Raw genomic sequence first — 13,296 nt, 5'->3', positions numbered from 1 at the left:
GCTGTGGGGGACTTGCTTCCATTCAGCCACAAGAGCATTCGTGAGGTTGGACACTGATGTTGGGGGTGATTAGGCCTAGCTCGCAGTCAGCGTTCCAATTCATCCCAAAAGTGTTCGATGGGGTTGAGGTCAGGGCTCTGAGCAGGCCAGTCAAGTTCTTCCACACCAATCTCAACAAACCATTTCTGTATGGACCTCGCTTTGTGCACCGGGACATTGTCATGTTGAAACAGGAAAGGGCCTTCCTCAAACTGTTGCCACTAAGTTGGATGCAAAGAATCGTCTAGAATGTCATTGTATGCTGCAGCATTAAGATTTCCCTTCACTGGATCTAAGGGCCCGAACCATGAAGAACAGCCCCAGGCCATTATTGTGCCGATGTTGCTTCCAGAGGCAGTTTGTAACTCGTTAGTGAGTGTTGCAACCGAGGACAGAACATTTTTACGTGGTACGCCATTCAGCACTCGGCGGCCCGGTTCTGTGAGCTTGTGTCACCTAACATTTCGTGTCTGAGTTGTTGTTGTTCCTAGATGTTTCCACATCACAATAACACCACTTAGAGTTGACTAGGGGGCAGCTCTAGCAAAGCAGACATTTGACGAACTGACTTGTTGGAAAGGTGGTGTCCTATGACGGTGCCACGTTGAAAGTCACTAAGCTCTTCAGTAAGGCCCTTCTACTGCTAATGTTTGTCTATGGAGATGGCATGGCTGTGTCCTCGATTTTATACACCTGTCAGTAACGGGTGTGGCTGAAATAGCCAAATCCCCTCATTTGAAGGGGTGTCCATATACAGTCAGATGTTTTCTCAGAATATCATAATGTATCTGAAGGTTCCTCCAATTCCGTCCTCTTAAATTAAAATCTGTCAAATTCTATATATATATTTTTTTAAATTTAAGAGTGGAGCTATGACGTCAGTAGATGCCCTTCATTTGGTATGAAAGACTAACTATGTCTCAAGCATGTCTGCCATGCATGAGACTGGAATAAAACTCCCTGGCAATGAGAACTGGTGCATGTACACAGATTGTTCTCTGCAAGACGTGAAGTTTCAAATACAACGCATTTATAGGTCTCTATAAACACGTTTCCATCCACAGTTTTTAAAGACAGCTGTGAAGAAAACAGGACGTTTCTGTGTAATTTTATAAAATGCTGACAGATTATTTGTTCACACGGTGGGATCTTTTTGTGTCTGTAAAATTAATTATGAGAGAAATCTCGGTGGAAACGCCTTTATGCGTAAATGCGGATATAATAACCATCATACAGACGTGTAGAGTCACGTGATGATATGGTGAGTTGTCATCCCACTACGACTCAGGAAACCATGCACTTTATTAGGCGACAGGTGTAATAAATTACGATGAACCTCACAGGGTGGTGAAAGTCCACGGTGATGAGCTTGATGCTCCTTAACAATAAATATTGAGGTTCTTATTCTGGTGACAAGATGATCGACTGCCTTTAGACAACTGAAAATATTTTCGCTCTTATCCAGACTAGTACCTGCACAGTACCTGCTAGCTGATGATAGAGCGTAGATGCCAAGACCAGAGTAGGGACATTTTGATATTTAACGCAACAGTTTTTGTGAGTTGAAAATGCGATGAAAACACGTCAAACTTTCGTTTTATTCGGTACATGAAACCTTAAGCGGAAAAGTACATTTCGTATGCAGTACGTCATCACGCACATTTTTTTATCCGGAAAAGGATCACATTTTCTTTATGTGGATTCTATAATATTCTAATGAAAATCTGTCGCGAATCGGATGGAAAACTGGCTATAGAGTACATGTTTAATCAAAGACATGGAAACATACATGAAAGTTGTATCATGAGATGCAAGTTGTCCTGCAAACAAGGCGTGTGTGTGTGTGTGTGTGTGTGTACAAGAATAGTAAACAAACAAAAATGTATTAGTCCCAACAAGGTCAAATGTTATTACTAGAGGGTTTGGGGTTAAGGTTATGTTTAGGATTAGGAGCTAGGATTAGTTTTAGGCTTAAATTTAGGTTTGGGGTTAAGGTTAGGAAAAATAGGATTTTGAATGTGACTGAATTGTGTCCCAACAAGGTTTAGTTAGACAAGACTGTGTGTTACTGGTAATTATAAGGTAACAAATCAAACAGGGGGTTTTCTTGTGTGCAGATGTGTGTGTCTTGCGATGGGGGCGTGTCGACACATCTTTAAGGCCCTTCAGTCCATCCAAAACTATTTTTTTTGTGTGTTCAAAATAAACAAAGAATAATCCTGCTGCATCATGAACATAAAACTAAGAACTAAGAAACATCCTTCCTTCCAATGGCAGTGACGGCCTTAGATTCAGGGGTTTTGGAGAAGTAGAGTACTTGTGTAACAGTATCACTTTAGACCGTCCCCTCGCCCATACCCGGGCGCGAACCAGGGACCCTCTGCACACAGTCACCCACGAAGCATCGTTACCAAGTTAACAAGTGACGTCACCGATTGAAACGCTATTTAGCGCGTACCTCCGCTAACTAGCTAGCTATTTCACATCCGTTACACTTGGAACATGGAAGTCATTGAGCAGGAGTCTGAGGAGGCTTTTACAGGATGGGTAAATGATGGTAGGTGGGTGGTGAGTTATCTCAATACCAAATCATTTCTGGGTAAAAAAAAATAAGCAGGGGCGCAACTTTGGTTTTAGAAGTGGTGGGGGGGGAACATAACTTTTTAATTACTATTACTTAAACACTCCAAATAGCCGACCTGACCACTCAGGTGTCCACATGGTCCTAAAGCACACCGTTTCCTCGTTTTGTATCGCTTTCTAATTATAAAACTTGACAAAAACTTGGTTTCAGAATGTGTGTGTGGGGGGGGGGCATGTCCCCCTGTCCCCATTGAAAGTTGTGCCCCTGAAAATAAGTACCTTACTGTAATTGTTCTCAATTAAAATGGTCAAAAATTATAATTAAAAATAGCTTCTTAGCAAAGAGCAATTTCACAAGAAATAATTTTGCTAGGACTCTCTGGGAGTGGTCTGAGTGGATGGGAAAACTGAAAACTAACTGTTATTGGCAGAGAGGTTTGGAACTCTCTTTCTGATTGGTCTTTTAACTAATTTACCGCACGGTGATGTCACAGTGGAACGCCAAAACTCCATCCCACCAAAACACGCTGGCATTTCAGGCGTTCATGATTTCACATTATTACTTCATCTTCATAGTGTGGAAATATACACTGCTCAAAAAAATAAAGGGAACACTAAAATAACACATCCTAGATCTGAATGAATGAAATATTCTTATTAAATACTTTTTTCTTTACATAGTTGAATGTGCTGACAACAAAATCACACAAAAATTATCAATGGAAATCAAATTTATCAACCCATGGAGGTCTGGATTTGGAGTCACACTCAAAATTAAAGTGGAAAACCACACTACAGGCTGATCCAACTTTGATGTAATGTCCTTAAAATGAGGCTCAGTAGTGTGTATGACCTCCCTACAACGCCTGGGCATGCTCCTGATGAGGTGGCGGATGGTCTGTGCCATCCTGGATGGGCTGCACTACCTGAGCCACTTGTGTGGGTTGTAGACTCCGTCTCATGCTACCACTAGAGTGAAAGCACCGCCAGCATTCAAAAGTGACCAAAACATCAGCCAGGAAGCATAGGAACTGAGAAGTGGTCTGTGGTCCCCACCTGTAGAACCACTCCTTTATTGGGGGTGTCTTGCTAATTGCCTATAATTTCCACCTGTTGTCTATTCCATTTGCACAACAGCATGTGAAATGTATTGTCAATCAGTGTTGCTTCCTAAGTGGACAGTTTGATTTCACAGAAGTGTGATTGACTTGGAGTTACATTGTGTTGTTTAAGTGTTCCCTTTATTTTTTTGAGCACGATATATATATACACACACTAAATAAAAGGGGCACAGTGCATTAGGAATGGACACAGTGAACAAAACATTAAGAACACCTTCCTAATATTGAGTTGCACCCCCTTTTGCCCTCAGAACAGCCTCAATTCATCAGGACATGGACTCTACAAGGTGTCCAAAGCGTTCCACAGGGATGCTGGTCCATGTTGACTCTACAAGGTGTCCAAAGCGTTCCACAGGGATGCTGGCCCATGTTGACTCCAATGCTTCTCACAGTTGTGTCAAGTTGGCTGGATGCCCTTTGGGTGGTGGACCATTCTTGATAAATACAGGAAACTGTTGAGCGTAAAAATAAAAAAAAACCAGCTACGTTGCAGTTCTTGACACAACCTGTGTGCCTGGCACTTACTATCATATCCCCATTCAAAGGGCACTTAAATCTTTTGTCTTGATCATTTACCCTCTCAATGGCACCCATACACAATCTATGTCTCCAGGCTTAAAAATCCTTCTTTAAACTTGTCTCCTCTCCTTCATCTCCACTGAATGGTCAGGGTTAGTCTACAGCATAGAAAGAGCAGGTGTTCCTAATGTTTTGTCCACTCCATGTTTTAACACCACGAACAGTAACAAATAATCATTTTTTATTTTAAAAGTAAAAGACAGACTTTTATTTTTATAAAAGGGGAAATTCTTTAAATACAAACATTTTAACAAAATGTAAGCTGCCTTACCCCCCCCTTCCCTCTAGAAAACTAAAATATCCTGGATTCATAGCATCACTCAACCCTCCTTTTCCAAACGCTTCGGAGTGAAGGTTCCCTTATGTACAGATCCAAGCCCCCCTCCCCCAAAATAAACCATTACTAGGGAAAACGCAAAACTGACCCAAGCATCTAGGGGCAAATTCCCCTGATGGTCGCGTTCCAGGCAGCCTACATTGCAGATGTTGCATCCACCAATGGTTGGGCAACAGATGGCTATAACATAAGATGTGCTTAGCGGACATGATAAACACCTATCCAGGTTGTTGTGAGATCAGGCGTCTGCAGTGCAGTCATTCTGGAACTGGGCTGTAGGTCTCATTTCCCAGCCTGTTGGGCCTGGCGCCGCAGCAGCACGTAAATCTTCTCCTTGATCCAGTCCTTGTTGTACGGCTGGTACGTCTGTGAGTCCGCACGGTACCTAGAGGAGACAGACAGAACGATATATTAAAACATGGGCTGGTACGTCTGTGTGTCCACACGGTACTTAACGGAGAAAGCACTAGCCTACGTCAATCTACTATCCCCCATAGTACAAAAGTTGACCTATTCTGTGTGAGAAATAAATATCCCAAACATAGTCTGGGACAGTTGTGGGATGCGATAGATCCCCAAATGAATACAAACACTAGCATCCAAAACCCTGCTTTAGCCAATGAGCTTGACGCAACAGATGAGAACGTTTAGCTTTAAATAGGTAGAATTTGACTGACATCATGAATCGTGACCGCCGTTGTGGCGGTAATACGGTTGCGTAACAGCTCTAGTAGTGACTGGTTATAGTAGTAGTGGTAGTGACTGGTTATAGTGGTAGTGACTGGTTATAGTGGTAGTGGTAGTGACTGGTTATAGTTATAGTAGTGGTAGTGACTGGTTATAGTTATAGTAGTGGTAGTGACTGGTTATAGTTATAGTAGTGGTAGTGACTGGTTATAGTTATAGTAGTGGTAGTGACTGGTTATAGTTATAGTAGTGGTAGTGACTGGTTATAGTTATAGTAGTGGTAATGACTGGTTATAGTTATAGTAGTGGTAGTGACTGGTTATAGTAGTAGTGGTAGTGACTGGTTATAGTAGTAGTGGTAGTGACTGGTTATAGTTATAGTAGTGGTAGTGACTGGTTATAGTAGCAGTGGTAGTGACTGGTTATAGTAGCAGTGGTAGTGACTGGTTATAGTTATAGTAGTGGTAGTGACTGGTTATAGTTATAGTAGTGGTAGTGACTGGTTATAGTTATAGTAGTGGTAGTGACTGGTTATAGTTATAGTTGTGGTAGTGACTGGTTATAGTTATAGTTATAGTAGTGGTAGTGACTGGTAAGACATGCTAACCTCCCCTGTTATTGGTAATGGTGAGAGGACGATTCATTCAGGTTTATCTGTAATCATGGTAGCATCCACATTATGTTATTTAACTATGTAAGTCAGTTAAAGAACAAATTCTTATTTACAATGACGGCCTACCGGGGAACAGCGGGTTAACTGCCTGTTCAGGGGCAGAACAATGACGGCCTACCGGGGAACAGCGGGTTAACTGCCTGTTCAGGGGCAGAACAATGACGGCCTACCGGGGAACAGCGGGTTAACTGCCTGTTCAGGGGCAGAACAATGACGGCCTACCGGGGAACAGCGGGTTAACTGCCTGTTCAGTGGCAGAACAATGACGGCCTACCGGGGAACAGCGGGTTAACTGCCTGTTCAGTGGCAGAACAATGACGGCCTACCGGGGAACAGCGGGTTAACTGCCTGTTCAGGGGCAGAACAATGACGGCCTACCGGGGAACAGCGGGTTAACTGCCTGTTCAGGGGCAGAACAATGACGGCCTACCGGGGAACAGCGGGTTAACTGCCTGTTCAGGGGCAGAACAATGACGGCCTACCGGGGAACAGCGGGTTAACTGCCTGTTCAGGGGCAGAACAATGACGGCCTACCGGGGAACAGCGGGTTAACTGCCTGTTCAGGGGCAGAACAATGACGGCCTACCGGGGAACAGCGGGTTAACTGCCTGTTCAGGGGCAGAACAATGACGGCCTACCGGGGAACAGCGGGTTAACTGCCTGTTCAGGGGCAGAACAATGACGGCCTACCGGGGAACAGCGGGTTAACTGCCTGTTCAGGGGCAGAACAATGACGGCCTACCGGGAACAGCGGGTTAACTGCCTGTTCAGGGGCAGAACAATGACGGCCTACCGGGGAACAGCGGGTTAACTGCCTGTTCAGGGGCAGAACAATGACGGCCTACCGGGGAACAGCGGGTTAACTGCCTGTTCAGGGGCAGAACAATGACGGCCTACCGGGGAACAGCGGGTTAACTGCCTGTTCAGGGGCAGAACAATGACGGCCTACCGGGGAACAGCGGGTTAACTGCCTGTTCAGGGGCAGAACAATGACGGCCTACCGGGGAACAGCGGGTTAACTGCCTGTTCAGGGGCAGAACAATGACGGCCTACCGGGGAACAGCGGGTTAACTGCCTGTTCAGGGGCAGAACAATGACGGCCTACCGGGGAACAGCGGGTTAACTGCCTGTTCAGGGGCAGAACAATGACGGCCTACCGGGGAACAGCGGGTTAACTGCCTGTTCAGGGGCAGAACAATGACGGCCTACCGGGGAACAGCGGGTTAACTGCCTGTTCAGGGGCAGAACAATGACGGCCTACCGGGGAACAGCGGGTTAACTGCCTGTTCAGGGGCAGAACAATGACGGCCTACCGGGGAACAGCGGGTTAACTGCCTGTTCAGGGGCAGAACAATGACGGCCTACCGGGGAACAGCGGGTTAACTGCCTGTTCAGGGGCAGAACAATGACGGCCTACCGGGGAACAGCGGGTTAACTGCCTGTTCAGGGGCAAAACAATGACGGCCTACCGGGGAACAGCGGGTTAACTGCCTGTTCAGGGGCAGAACAATGACGGCCTACCGGGGAACAGCGGGTTAACTGCCTGTTCAGGGGCAAAACAATGACGGCCTACCAAAAGGCAAAAGACCTCCTGCAGGGACGGGGGTTGGGATTTAAAAAAAATATATAAAACTATATATTTATATAAATATAAAACAATACACACATCACAACAAGAGAGAGAGAGAGTGTAGAAGTGTTTAGAAACATTATTATTCTACCCGTGAGCAAGGCATTTAACCCCAAAGAGCTGCTCGCCAGACTAGGACATTTCAGTTGAAAACATTCCGTTGTGTAACTCACTAGGTAACTAGGTAACTAGGCAACTAGGCAACTAGGCAACTAGGCAACAAGTTTGTAGAGTCACCAGCTTGATGTCACGGTGTGTTGGGACCAAAATATTGTTGGTTTTTTATCCATAAGAATCTTTATGGGTGTCATTTAATTTAGACCCCAACCTTTTGAGGGAAAAAAAGATGACTTGTTAAACAAAATCTCTTTCTCTGATCAACGGTATTAGTATAAGATACAGCTCAGTATTCTAATTATTTATTTTATACAGTCATTATTGATCATATTTATCAATAGGGTCAATAATTTAACCCAATGTCTGTCTGTGTGTCCGCACAATACCTAGTGGACAGAGACAGACGGGCACGTGCCCATCATAATGGAGCTTCATGACCTGGAAACCATAAATCACCTGTACAGCACTGAGATTTCAGCTGATGTAAGAAGGGCTTTATAAATACACTTGATTTGAAACCTAGGATGGCTCTTAACAGAGAAGTAGTACCAACTTCGGTAACACTTAAGTCTGTGGATATTAATGCATTTTTACACGTTATATGCATCGACACACTTGTCATAATAACAATTCAAAACACAAATCGCAGGTTAATAATATATATTAATTCCCAGACAAAAATAGATGGATTTGATCCCGTTCAGACAGGGACCTTGTACTGTGGGGAAATAGCAGCACCATACTCCATTCTGCAGCACCATACTCCATTCTGCAGCACCATACTCCATTCTGCAGCACCATACTCCATTCTGCAGCACCATACTCCATTCTGCAGCACCATACTCCATTCTGCAGCACCATACTCCATTCTGCAGCACCATACTCCATTCTGCAGCACCATACTCCATTCTGCAGCACCATACTCCATTCTGCAGCACCATACTCCATTCTGCAGCACCATACTCCATTCTGCAGCACCATACTCCATTCTGCAGCACCATACTCCATTCTGCAGCACCATACTCCATTCTGCAGCACCATACTCCATTCTGCAGCACCATACTCCATTCTGCAGCACCATACTCCATTCTGCAGCACCATACTCCATTCTGCAGCACCATACTCCATTCTGCAGCACCATACTCCATTCTGCAGCACCACAGCCAATGATATAGAAAGTCAACATTTCACACAGTAGGGTATATGAAATACTTGTCAACCTGTTTAAATCTGATCCTCTGTGTCTCACTGGAAACTGTTAAGTCTCGGTGTACGGTGCCCACTGTTTTACGAACGACTCCCGGTGTTGTCACCTCAGAGAGAGTGTAACGCTAGCCCGGTCTGACAGTAACGCTAGCCCAGTGTTAAAACCTGAGCACACACCTGGTGGTGATTAAGTTTCAGCCTTGCTTAACAGATAGGTGGAGAATTGGGACGCAACCTAAAGTATGTACGCGTTTTCGTATTTATTTAAACTTTTATTTAACAACTCAGTTAAGAACAAGTTCTTATTAACAATGACGGCCTAGGAACAGTACCTTGTTCTGACGACAGATTTTTACCTTGTCAGCTTGGAGATTCGATCCAGCAACCTTTCGATTACTGGCACAACGCTCCAACCACCAGGCTACCTGCCTCCTCCAACCACCAGGCTACCTGCCTCCTCCAACCACCAGGCTACCTGCCTCCTCCAACCACCAGGCTACCTGCCTCCTCCAACCACCAGGCTACCTGCCTCCTCCAACCATCAGGCTACCTGCCTCCTCCAACCATCAGGCTACCTGCCTCCTCCAACCATCAGGCTACCTGCCTCCTCCAACCACCAGGCTACCTGCCTCCTCCAACCATCAGGCTACCTGCCTCCTCCAACCATCAGGCTACCTGCCTCCTCCAACCACCAGGCTACCTGCCTCCTCCAACCATCAGGCTACCTGCCTCCTCCAACCACCAGGCTACCTGCCTCCTCCAACCATCAGGCTACCTGCCTCCTCCAACCACCAGGCTACCTGCCTCCTCCAACCACCAGGCTACCTGCCTCCTCCAACCATCAGGCTACCTGCCTCCTCCAACCATCAGGCTACCTGCCTCCTCCAACCATCAGGCTACCTGCCTCCTCCAACCACCAGGCTACCTGCCTCCTCCAACCACCAGGCTACCTGCCTCCTCTACACTCTAACCACCAGGCTACCTGCCACCTCTACACTCTAACCACCAGGCTACCTGCCACCTCTACACTCTAACCACCAGGCTACCTGCCACCTCTACACTCTAACCACTAGGCTACCTGCCTCCTTCCACCTGTCGTGGTGGAAAGTCCCTCCAGCCAAAATGCATACACCAATTTACATCTTTGGACAGGGACGGTGTACTTCAGGAAAAGGTTGGAAAATCCAGACACATCGAAATCCGTGTGAAAAACCAAGCACCGCAGTTTGACTTACACCAAGCAGCTGAGGTCAGCCAGGTCATGGATGAAGTCAAACAGTTGACTGATGTCATAGGTGATGGATGGTGTGTTGGGGTTCATTCTCTTCAGGTGCTCCTCGTACATCTTACACACGCCTGGAAGGAGAGTCATACATCCGTCACAGGCATCAAAATTCACCCACAAATGACAACAGGTCTAGGCATAATTGAGAAAGTGATTAGATAATTTTATGAATTGCACAGCGTGCATGCAGCGCCATTAAAAAGAGGATTGTTAGCCTTTTGGTTACCCCACAGTGCACAATAATGAAGTCTATTCCTGTTGAAATAGTAAACCACTACTTTAAGATGACGCACCCCCAAGCATTCAGATGGGACAAGGACTGGGTATTTAGCCTATGGGGTGGAGCTATCAACCCTGTTCCTGTAGAGCTGCCGTCCTATAGGTTCACTTCCAAGCATGTTCCTGGAGAACTACCGTCCTATAGGTTCACTCCAACCCTGTTCCTGGAGAACTACCCTCCTATAGGTTCACTCCAAGCCTGTTCCTGGAGAACTACCCTCCTATAGGTTCACTCCAACCCTGTTCCTGGAGAACTACCCTCCTATAGGTTCACTCCAACCCTGTTCCTGGAGAGCTACCCTCCTATAGGTTCACTCCAACCCTGTTCCTGGAGAGCTACCCTCCTATAGGTTCACTCCAACCCTGTTCCTGTAGAGCTACCCTCCTATAGGTTCACTTCAACCCTGTTCCCTGTCAATTTACCTTCCATGCACTCGTTGACTGATTCATAGTCAGCATATGTCCGTCCCTCTGGTCTCTTGGTGGGCTGGACCAACAGGATCGTATGAGACTGCAACAATAACAGAACGCAGTAGACATGTCAGTTCTCAAATCAACTTTTCAGTTTCAGTAAGATTAATACAACTCAAATACCAGGTTAGTGGTATTTTATAGCATCTCTGTCAAGCAGTAGAGCGCACAGCCCCGTCAAGCAGTAGCACACACAGCCCCGTCAAGCAGTAGAGCGCACAGCCCCGTCAAGCAGTAGAGCGCACAGCCCCGTCAAGCAGTAGAGCGCACAGCCCCGTCAAGCAGTAGAGCGCACAGCCCCGTCAAGCAGTAGAGCGCACAGCCCCGTCAAGCAGTAGAGCGCACAGCCCCGTCAAGCAGTAGAGCGCACAGCCCCGTCAAGCAGTAGAGCGCACAGCCCCGTCAAGCAGTAGAGCGCACAGCCCCGTCAAGCAGTAGAGCGCACAGCCCCGTCAAGCAGTAGAGCGCACAGCCCCGTCAAGCAGTAGCACGCACAGCCCCGTCAAGCAGCAGAACGCACAGCCCCGTCAAGCAGTAGAACGCACAGCCCCGTCAAGCAGTAGAGCGCACAGCCCCGTCAAGCAGTAGAGCGCACAGCCCCGTCAAGCAGTAGAGCGCACAGCCCCGTCAAGCAGTAGAGCGCACAGCCCCGTCAAGCAGTAGCACACACAGCCCCGTCAAGCAGTAGAACACACAGCCCCGTCAAGCAGTAGAACACACAGCCCCGTCAAGCAGTAGAACACACAGCCCCGTCAAGCAGTAGCACACACAGCCCCGTCAAGCAGTAGCACACACAGCCCCGTCAAGCAGTAGCACACACAGCCCCGTCAAGCAGTAGCACACACAGCCCCGTCAAGCAGTAGCACACACAGCCCCGTCAAGCAGTAGCACACACAGCCCCGTCAAGCAGTAGCACACACAGCCCCGTCAAGCAGTAGCACACACAGCCCCGTCAAGCAGTAGCACACACAGCCCCGTCAAGCAGTAGAACACACAGCCCCGTCAAGCAGTAGCACACACAGCCCCGTCAAGCAGTAGCACACACAGCCCCGTCAAGCAGTAGCACACACAGCCCCGTCAAGCAGTAGAACACACAGCCCCGTCAAGCAGTAGAACACACAGCCCCGTCAAGCAGTAGCACACACAGCCCCGTCAAGCAGTAGAACACACAGCCCCGTCAAGCAGTAGAACACACAGCCCCGTCAAGCAGTAGCACACACAGCCCCGTCAAGCAGTAGCACACACAGCCCCGTCAAGCAGTAGCACACACAGCCCCGTCAAGCAGTAGCACACACAGCCCCGTCAAGCAGTAGAACACACAGCCCCGTCAAGCAGTAGAACACACAGCCCCGTCAAGCAGTAGAACACACAGCCCCGTCAAGCAGTAGAACACACAGCCCCGTCAAGCAGTAGCACACACAGCCCAGACACTGTAGCAGTTTCACACAGATCCACAAGCTGCCTCCAGCTGAGGAACCACACTTTCTCCCGAATTAGACTTGTGTTCAGTGCATGCTCCATTACACAGGTGGCCGCCGCTGTCTGTCTTCCATAAAACATGCGCTGTAACATGGCTATATGGCCGTGTGGAAACAAGGTGAGTATCTTTTTCACCTTTTTATTATTTCTCGCTGATATGAAAGAGAAGGTCCTTATGCCTCCAAACCCGTACCGCAAGCGACGCGTTTTAATGTTCAGATTGAGTTTCGGGATTTTTAAACTAAACCTCCCCCTTACATGAGACGCCATTGTCCAATGACGAATGTAATGTGGAACAGAGTGATGACAAAGGGCTACAGTAACTCGGAATACAACACAGGATGACAATGACTGGTCAATTAACACGCAGACTGAAATATATAGCTGAACGTTATTATAACACGATGTAATATAAGAAGCTGTTATACGACAGTCATATGTTTAAAAACGACTCATTTCATTAGCAAACTAGTTAACGTTCATCCGTTCGTTGATTGACATGCGTGCACAGTTTTAAAACAAGGCTAGCTGGTAATCTACTCAATACTTTTCCCCAGGTAAACTACTCGAATGCAAATCTATTGATGTTATTTAAAAAAAAATACAACTAACCATAATTCCTTCACCGTGCTCTTGAAGTAAGTAAGATTTCTCGTGCTACACGATTTAGATTTGATGGCACAACAAGACCGGAAGTGACTTTTGATACCGGAAGAATTACTTTCGGAACGCGAGAAGGGTTAGTGCTATTTTCGATCCTTGGGACGTTCCTAAACTAGTGTTACCATGTTTGCGGGTTTCAAGCTAAAA

The 13,296-nt window shown here is 46.8% G+C and overlaps 1 protein-coding gene across 3 annotated transcripts; it reads right to left on the bottom strand.

The window, feature by feature from the left end:
* Positions 1-4,486: 4,486 nt before the first annotated feature.
* LOC112236366 (enhancer of rudimentary homolog) lies at positions 4,487-13,238 on the bottom strand. Of its 3 annotated transcripts, none has more exons than XM_042330366.1 (4): positions 13,099-13,238; positions 10,960-11,047; positions 10,208-10,328; positions 4,487-5,044 (listed from the first exon to the last, which is right to left on the bottom strand). In XM_042330366.1, the coding sequence occupies exons 1-4, from the start codon at positions 13,099-13,101 to the stop codon at positions 4,942-4,944; spliced, it is 315 nt and encodes a 104-aa protein (XP_042186300.1). In that variant the 5' UTR covers positions 13,102-13,238; the 3' UTR covers positions 4,487-4,941. The 3 variants fall into 3 exon arrangements, with proteins under 3 accessions (XP_042186300.1, XP_042186299.1, XP_042186298.1); XM_042330365.1 differs by having other exon boundaries at positions 10,960-11,050; positions 13,099-13,219; XM_042330364.1 differs by lacking the exon at positions 13,099-13,238 and adding an exon at positions 12,622-12,819.
* Between the last annotated feature and the right edge of the window lie 58 nt (positions 13,239-13,296).

This window comes from Oncorhynchus tshawytscha, linkage group LG11, assembly GCF_018296145.1.
Source record: "Oncorhynchus tshawytscha isolate Ot180627B linkage group LG11, Otsh_v2.0, whole genome shotgun sequence".
Taxonomy (NCBI): domain Eukaryota; kingdom Metazoa; phylum Chordata; class Actinopteri; order Salmoniformes; family Salmonidae; genus Oncorhynchus; species Oncorhynchus tshawytscha.
The sequence above is the reverse complement of the archived record's forward strand: the minus strand, read 5'-3'. Positions and strand labels throughout refer to the sequence as shown.

Excerpts from the sequence above, each read along its gene's own strand:
- LOC112236366 (XM_042330364.1), bottom strand. The coding sequence starts at position 12,756 with ATGGCGTCTCATGTAAGGGGGAGGTTTAGTTTAAAAATCCCGAAACTC. Across the intron at positions 10,329-10,959 it reads AGTCAACGAGTGCATGGAAG|GCGTGTGTAAGATGTACGAG; the intron begins GTAAATTGACAG and ends CTCTCCTTCCAG. Across the intron at positions 5,045-10,207 it reads GCTGACCTCAGCTGCTTGGT|GTACCGTGCGGACTCACAGA; the intron begins GTAAGTCAAACT and ends TGTCTCCTCTAG.